This window comes from Erythranthe guttata, chromosome 2 (assembly GCF_056151865.1).
Source record: "Erythranthe guttata isolate IM_541 chromosome 2, IM_541, whole genome shotgun sequence".
Lineage (NCBI taxonomy): Eukaryota > Viridiplantae > Streptophyta > Magnoliopsida > Lamiales > Phrymaceae > Erythranthe > Erythranthe guttata.
In genome coordinates, this window is record NC_142534.1 from 1321662 (window position 1) to 1330596 (window position 8935).

At 39.6% G+C, this 8935-nt stretch overlaps 1 protein-coding gene, 1 non-coding gene and 1 pseudogene across 3 annotated transcripts; all 3 read left to right on the forward strand.

The window, feature by feature from the left end:
• The first annotated feature begins 205 nt into the window (after positions 1-205).
• LOC148772078 (protein JINGUBANG pseudogene) lies at positions 206-2082 on the forward strand (annotated as a pseudogene). The gene has a single exon (XR_016033464.1). The product of XR_016033464.1 is annotated as a protein JINGUBANG pseudogene (transcript).
• Positions 2083-3439: 1357 nt separating this feature from the next.
• LOC105957600 (extra-large guanine nucleotide-binding protein 1) lies at positions 3440-7381 on the forward strand. The gene is made up of 8 exons (XM_012981538.2): positions 3440-4790; positions 4884-5021; positions 5095-5199; positions 5294-5479; positions 5734-5908; positions 6028-6269; positions 6368-6531; positions 6623-7381. Exons 1-8 carry the CDS (start codon positions 3861-3863, stop codon positions 7200-7202), a joined length of 2520 nt encoding a protein of 839 aa, XP_012836992.2. The 5' UTR covers positions 3440-3860; the 3' UTR covers positions 7203-7381.
• Positions 7382-8809: 1428 nt separating this feature from the next.
• Positions 8810-8882, forward strand: TRNAA-CGC (transfer RNA alanine (anticodon CGC)). Its single transcript has one exon. It is a non-coding gene; the product is annotated as a tRNA-Ala (tRNA).
• Positions 8883-8935: the final 53 nt, after the last annotated feature.

Genomic DNA, 8935 nt, shown 5'->3' on the forward strand with positions numbered 1-8935 from the left:
ATTGTTTTTAATATAATTAGCTAAATGTTTAAATTTTTTTTCCTACGTGAGGTACACGCACTATGCCACCACGTGTCCTTCTCTCACATCCTTAGTATACCTACCTACTAACCCCCCCCCCCCCCCCATCCAACCCACCCTATGCATCCACCTCTATATTCTTCACCTATATATACCCCACCCCCCTTCTATCTCTCTCTTAATTCTTAATATTAATTATTTCTCTCTCTCTCTAGAAATTTTCTCTTTCGTTTACACACACAATCACACATATATATAATCTTGTTCTTGCGTAAAATTAATAGTAGAATATACACACACACACATATATATATATATACAAAATGACGATTGGTGAAACTAACAGAGCTACCACCACGACTTCGCCGGAGGAAAACAATCTCCGGCGTCGGAAACTAGGAGCCCTCTTCTCCGATCAATCCAGTTCTACCCAAGATCACAACGGGGGCGGAGACGATGATTACGCCACCAGCTACACCCATTCATCTCGCCGCAGCAGCGATTCTTTCGCTTTCCGATTCGCCGCCAGTCCGGCCACCGACAGTACGACGGCGTATTATTCCAACCCAAACAGCGCCAACTCTTCACCGTATACCAATATGCTGTCGCCCTGGAACCAGCGTCTCTCCCCCTACACAAAATCTCCATGGATCCAGTTCAACCCCGCCACGTCATCCTCGCCGAAGCACGGCGGACTGATCGGGTCAATTTTCCGGGAAGAAGGCCACGTGTACTCGCTCGCGGCGGCCGGAGATCTTCTCTACACCGGCTCCGACAGCAAGAATCTGAGGGTGTGGAAGAATTTAAAAGAATTTTCCGGGTTTAAATCGAGCAGCGGATTGGTGAAAGCCATTGTTGTTTGTGGGGACAAGGTTTTCACGGGTCATCAAGATGGGAAGATCCGGGTTTGGCGGTTCTTAGCCGACGGAAGGAACACGCATAAACGGGTCGGATCCTTGCCGACGACCCGGGATTTGTTGGTGAAGTCGATCAACCCGAGGAACTACGTTGAGGTGAGGAGGAATCGGAATGTTCCCTGGGTTAAGCACTACGACGCCGTTTCGTGCCTCAGCGTCGACGCCGATCAGGGTTTGCTTTACTCGGGTTCTTGGGATAAGTGTTTCAAAGTGTGGCGGATTTCCGATTCGAAGTGTTTGGAATCTGTGCAGGCGCACGACGACGCCGTGAATTCGGTGGTGGTGGCTTTTTACGGGCTGGTGTTCACGGGCTCCGCCGACGGGACGGTGAAGGCGTGGCGGAGGGAGTTGGTCGGGAGGTCGACGCGGCACGTGCTGGTGGAGACGTTGTTGAGGCAGGACCACGCGCTGACGTCGCTGGCGGTGAGCGACGCGTCGGCGGGGGCGCTTTACGCGGGGTCGTCCGACGGGCTGGTGAGCTTCTGGGAGAGGGAGAAGCACTTCATGCTGCACGGCGGCGTTCTCAGGGGACACAAGCAGGCGGTTCTTTGTCTGGCGGTGGGCGGGAGTCTGGTGATGAGTGGATCGGCGGATAAAAGTATCTGCGTGTGGCGGAGGGACGGCGGCGGTGGACACTCGTTCTTGGCGGTGCTTACTGGGCATACCGGTCCGGTGAAGTGCCTGGCCGTGGCGGCGGCGGAGGATGAGGAGGAGGACGAAAGTGAGGACAACAAGAAGTGGATTGTTTACAGTGGAAGTTTGGACAAGAGCGTTAAGGTTTGGAGTGTGTCGGAAGAGTAGGTAGAGCTAGGAGCAAGAAGCGCGTCGTTGAAACGCGCCGCCGTAGAAGGTGGCAGAAGTGGTTGACATGACAAAGACAAGACAGAGAGAGCTGGCGCGTTTGGTCACGCGGGTTCACACATGCAAATGCAAGTACAATGATAAAATTTTACGTAAAGGTTAGAAAAATGAAGTAATGGGGAAAAATACTATGGTCCTGATAGATTGTGACTTAACATTAGAGATTTTATTTTATCATGTGTGTATCTAATGTCTATGTATATACATACATACAGACAGTTTACTTTACAAAACTGAATGTTTATTTTGGTGAATTAATTAATTATGTAATTATGAGTAGTAATTGTGGATCTGGTTTGGTTTGGTTTGGTTTATTTGTCACGTATATATATCTTCAATATTTTCATTATTTACACATTAAAATACAATCTTGTTTTCATTTTTAATAATCTTTTGTTTAGATGGACCCAATAAATTAATTAAATCATATCTTGTATAGTCAATATATTTCTACCAAATATCACCCAAATCGAGGTTTATGTGATCCGAATCAAGTAAATGAGGCTCGCAAAACCGACAAGAAAATATGATTTTCTTAATTAATTAAATTAATATTGTTCTGCGTTCAACGCTGTGCGCGATATTCTAATCAACATTTTGATCAAGATATCATCAAGATCTTCCTTACTCAATCTATTGAAGTTGTCAGAAATTCTGCACGTCTTCAAGCGCCCAGATTTTACGGGCCTCATCTAAAAAGACATTGCTTCATTGTAATTTGGTGTCGAGATTCATAAATTTCATGGGCCAATTGGGTTAAATAAAGTTATTTTTTTGAGCCGAGGCCCAAAACTTCAAGGAAAGTTGATTAGAACATCTCCCCCCAATTATTTAATGGGATATGCATTATTCTTTTATTTTATTTATTTTTATTTTTTTATAACTTATTCTTGTTTATTTGAAACAAAAACAAGAATAGTTGCTAGTGTGAAGCCCATATATCCCACCATCATCTTTTCCAATTTCCATAATTATATTTTCAATGCTGGGAATAAGTCAAATAATCCCACTATTATAATATGTGTGATTGTGTAAATGAAAATGATCTACCAAAACTTTTATATTCTATTTACGTGTTTTATAAGTCTTGCTGACGTTATATTATTATTATTATTATATCAATTATGAGGTAAATTAGTGGTGCCAAGTCGAACGTTATTTCTAAATTCCGTCGATTTTGATCGAGTTCATTACGTATAGTGACATAAGTCTAATGTGATTTATATTTATCTATTGTGTGTTACAATCTCCAATGAATAAAAAAAAGTAACTATTAAAAAAAAATCTACGGAAAATTACGGTCAACACCCCTGAGCTAATGTTAAATTACGAAAGAACCATTTAATGCAGTTTACACCCGATTTATTTCGAGCTCCACATATTAAAGCAAAATGATCATAAGATGTGTCTCTTGGTTTGTAAATATCAGATTGTAGTACATCTGAAACTGCATTTTTGAATGAGTACAAACTAGAGATTATTCCACAAAATTTAAAAGATTATGTTAAATTACGAGACCACACGTGTGCGAAAATTAATTATAATTGTCAAAATATAATGGTTTTTTCGTAATTTAATATTACGTAACTTGGTGGCTGAAATTTACCCATAAATATAAAATAATAACTGCATGCGTCTCCATTTACGTACTAATATAAAAGTATAATTTCTGAAACAGCCTCTCGTTGATTGGTGATTGGTCATCAAATAAAAAAATTAAAAAAATAAATAAAAAAATGGTTGGAGTCAAATTTCTTGCAATCGACAAACGCGTTGATGAAGAAAATTGGGTGATTGAAAATTGGATCAAAGAATCAGTCTTTCGTGTTTCCAAGTCTTCCCACCCATGTCTCAAATCTCACCAAGTCTTCTCCACACACACACACACACACACACACACACCACTCGTACGACCAGAAAACCTCCATTTTCAAAATTATGGTTTTCACTGAATTTTTAGGTCAATCAATTTTGTATTAGGGGTTTTTCATCTGTTGAATTAATCTTCTGGGTTTTAATCAATTTTCAAGAATCTGGGAGATATAGGTGGTTTAAATTAAGATGCCCAGTGTTTTGAGGAGCAATTTACCAAAAAACGATGATTTTAGTGCGCAGTACTCATTCGCCGTGGAGTACAGTGGCCCTCCACTCAATCGGGATATTCCCCAAGTGTTTCCGGTGGATCTTCGCCGGATTCCGACCGCCACGGTGGCGTCAGGTAGTTCTTTGCCGGCCAATAATTTGTGCCTACGAGTTGTTCAACCAATTGCCCAAACTAGCGATCACACCTCGAAAAAGGTACCGCCAACTGATCTCACACCAGAAATAGCAGACAGAAACGGAGCTCAAAGTTCTACTAGTTCCGGTACTCTAGGTTTTTCCGATGGTCTCAATGAATCGAATCACTTGTCGGAAAGCTCCGATGTTTCGTATGCTCATTGCCCGAACCCCACCGCTTCCAATTCGAACCAAGACTTGCCATTGACCGATGATGATGATTTAGTGTCTGAAGATAGTGATCATGATGGTGTGCCCACTGCAATCTTTCCGGAAAAGCCGGTGCTTTCCGACGAGTTGAAGAAAGGGTTGTGCCATAGGTGTCGTAAAAAAAATCGGTTTTCGGAGAAGGAAATCTGCATTGTGTGTGGGGCTAAGTACTGCAGTAAGTGTGTGCTCAGAGCAATGGGGTGTATGCAAGAAGGGAGGAAATGCATTACTTGCGTCGGTTATAGAATTGACGAGTCGAAAAGGGAATTAATCGGGAAACCTTCTAGAATGCTGCGGAAGCTTCTCACGGACGATGCGATTAAGCAAATCATGTGCTCGGAGATGACATGTGAAGTTAATCAGCTGCCGCCGCAGCTTATCTACGTAAACGATAGGGCTCTTTCGATGGAAGAGTTGGTTATGTTGCAGAGCTGCCCTAATCCTCCGAAGAAGATCCGACCAGGGAAATATTGGTACGATAAGATGTCGGGATTTTGGGGGAAGGTGAAACTTCTGAAATTTTTAAATCATTTATGTCGGGTTTATCCTTTTTATTTTTATTGTTCGGAAAATAATACTTTTGGTTCAATGAAGCAGGATGGAGAGAAGCCGAGCCAGATTATTAGTGCTTTATTGCCTGTTGGTTATCAAATTAGGCAAGATGCTAGTAATGGGAATACGAATGTGCTGATAAATAGTCGAGAGATTACTACCGAAGAACTCTGGATGTTGAGGGTTTGTTTGTTTATCCTTAAAACTTTTTAATTTTTATTTTTTTAATTATGACGTTTTTGTTTGATTCTTGCAGGCTGCGGGAATTCACTGTGAAGGAAATACACATTTTTGGGTTACGCCAGATGGATCGTACCAGCATGAAGGCATGAATTATGTAATGGGAAAATTATGGGACAAGGTACCATATAATAAGCATTTCATTTTTCAGCCGTTGTTGTTTGTCTCGAAAAAAAAATACAATATTTTGAAACTCGGAAATTAATTTTTTTCAGAAAAGGGTGAGGCTACTATGTGCTGCTCTATCTTTGCCGTACCCTTCTGATACTGCAAATCTTAGTAATGAAGATGTTGAGAAGAACAACGATAAAGTTAATTCAAAAAACGTAGAACAGAGCACGATGAATAAGCTTCTCCTAATTGGCTGTGATCAATCTGGAACTAGCACAATATTTAAACAGGTACGTCAAAATTGATGAGCATATATATGGCTGCTGCTTTTGTGTATGCATCTGCTAATACTTGTAATAATTTGAGTCGGGCTTAAATTTGATTTAACTCGCTCAGTAGCGAGTCTCAGAATTGCTAGCCGTATATTATGCAATTTGTTTTAGGAGCATCCGTTTTCTTTTCTACTAAGTTGCAAAAAAACCAAATTTTGTTTTCACTTTTTGGATAAAAATACTGAAGCTGTTTAACTATTTGTTGCTTTCAGGCGAAAATTCTGTATAATGTGCCTTTTTCAGAAGACGAGAAGCAAAGCATCAAAATCGTGATTCAAAGAAATTTGTACAGATACATCGGTATACTGCTCGAGGGGCGTGAGATCTTCGAAGAAGATCGTTTGATAGAGATGCAGAAACAAAATAGTGATGAGCCTGGTCCTTCAGGTACACACGTAATTAAATTCAAAAAGTTTAAATTTAAATCGTGATTTTGTGAATAACTGAATGTCAATAGTTAGCTTCACTTGATTCTTAAGATTCTAACAGTCGTTTATATGTGGCAGGTAATTCTTGCCAGGTTGATGAAAAGACAGTTTTGTCCCTCAGTCCAAAGCTTGAGGCTTTCTCGAGTTGGCTAATCCAAATTATGGCTTCAGGCAATTTAGATGCCATATTCCCAGCCGCCACTCGAGAGTATTCACATTTAGTCGAAGAGTTGTGGAAAGACAGAGCTTTTCAAGCCATTTACAAACGGAGGAACGAACTGCATATGCTGCCAAGAGTTGCTAATTATTTCTTGGATCATGTACGTTTTATGCTCCACTATATTTCTTCACGATGTTTCATTTCATTTCATTCAATTTCGTGATAATAAGCTTCTTTTCTATTTAAAAAAAAAAATAGGCTGTTGAAATTTCACGGATAGACTATGAGCCATCCGAAATGGATATCTTATACGCCGAGGGCATAACTTCTTCCAACGGAATTGCATCTATGGAATTTTCCTTTCCAAAGTCTTCTCAAGACGAGTACATGGAATCTTCGGATCAAAACAACCCATCATTAAGGTCAGTCTTTTTTTTTTTTTTTCATTTTATTATTATTATTATTTTTTTAATATATTAATCTAAAATCGACTTATTTGACATTTTCTTGCAGATACCAGCTCATTAGAGTTCATGCAAGCGGCCTCGGAGAAAACTGCAAATGGTTGGAAATGTTCGAAGATGTTGACCTTGTCCTATACTGCGTCTCCTTAACAGAATACGACGAATACTACGAAGACATAAACGGGACCCGCACAAACAAGATGCTGGCAGCCAGGACACTCTTCGAGTGCATCGCCACTCATCCATCTCTACATGAGAAAGACTTCCTTCTCATACTCAACAAGTTCGACCTTCTAGAAGAAAAGATCGAACAATCTCCTCTAACACAATGCGAATGGTTTCACGATTTCAACCCCGTTTTCAGCCTTCATCCGCACAGTTCCAAAAGTAACAACAACCCACCTCTGGCCGAACGGGCTTTTCATTATATTGCATTGAAGTTCAAAAGTGTGTTCAGCTCTTTAACGGGCCGGAAATTGTTTGTCTCACGGGCTACGGGATTGGAGGCTGATAGCATCGATAAAGCGCTTAGATACGGTAAAGAGATTGTGAAGTGGGCCGATGAAAAACATACTGTTGATATGAATGAGTGGTCCAGTGATAGCACAGAGCCTAGCACATCTCCTTGAAAAATCAAGCGTATATATTATGTATATATATCTATATATAATTATATATACATTTGCAATTTCTGGTCAAATAATATGACCATGGCTATGAAGATTAGGCCTTGTGTCTCTGTGAAAAGGTGTAAGAACTATATCCATATTTGTAAGAACATGGTTATATTTTTAAAGGTAAATTACAACCACCCCTGAGGTATGGTAGAATTACGAGACTCCCCTCCTGTTTGGGTAATGACAATTACCCCCCTCAACTATAAATTTTCTTACATGTCCATCCTTGCGGTTTCAAATTTAGTGAATTCTTCTTGATTATATAGAATATTATTACTTTTGTACCCGTTTTACCCCATTTGAAGTCCACATTTTGAAGTAAGATGGTCATAAGATGTGTTTTTTGGCTTGTATATATCAAATTGTGGTCAATCAGAAACTGTATTTTTACACAAAACGAGTACAAACTAGAGCACATTTCACGGAATCTAGAAAATTATATTGAATTTGACACCATAAGGGTGAAGGTGTAAGAAGATTCATAGTTGAGGGTAGGTGTTCGTAATTTTACCATACCTCTGGGGGTGGTTGTAATATACCCTATTTTTAATGAAATTGAGAGCAAAGCTTCTTCATATATTGCATATACTAGAGAAACATTCTTACACAAAGATATACATACATTGGTATATATTTTTTCATTACATGAACTAACAATTCACTGATAATATTATCGAGTTTCTTGAATTCTTAACAGGGGGCGCACCACCGATCTATGAGCAATAGAACGGTTGTTTCTGCCATAGCATCCTCGCATCTGGCATTAGCATCTTTCGACTCGTTGGTCTCTCCTACTTTGTGAGTAGCTTCCCTTTTCGAGAATTTCAACGAGAACGGATTTCTTGCACGGACTTTTTCGCTTAGCTTTGCTAACTCTCCCATGCACACGTCAGCTACAGCTGCCATTTATTTTTTCTTTCTTTTCTTGAATTCTTGATGGAATATTATATATATGGATGTAAAGATTGATGAACATTGAAGTGCATTGGTTCTGCTTTATATATAGATACATGATGGCATTGAGGGCAAAGGAGTTGTGTGGTGGTGTATCAAAAATATCAGTGTGTGGAGGCCCTACTTGTAACGTGTAACGTTCCGAGAATATTCCGGAAAATAGATTCGGCATTTTTTTTTTATCTCACTGTAAGTGTGTATTGCAGAAGGTAAAAAAGAAATGGTGTGTGATGAGTGGTTAGAGAATGACCATATGTGTATGTCTAAAGATTCACAGTCCATTCATTTCTTTTGGTGGTTGTAATAAAAAGGACAAAAATAAACACTTCAATTGGCCCAAAGGGAAGCAAAATATCTTGCTTGTTTTTTGGCAGTGATGAGTTGGCAAAGAAAAAGGAAAAGGAATAAAAGAAGAGAGAAAAAAAGGGGGAATACATACTATACAGATATTATTGGTCAATAAGTCAACATTGTAAGGCAATCAAAATTGAGTGGCTAGCCTCCATAATGTGATATACACAGTGATGCTTGACTAAAGATTTTTCTATCAAGGTAAACTTATTGAATATGTTCAATAAATATACTACTGAGACAACGTTGACAAAGGGGGTGTAGCTCATATGGTAGAGCGCTCGCTTCGCATGCGAGAGGCACGGGGTTCGATTCCCCGCACCTCCAAAATATATTTATTTTATATTCTTGAATTTTATAAATAATTTGCATTTTCTTTT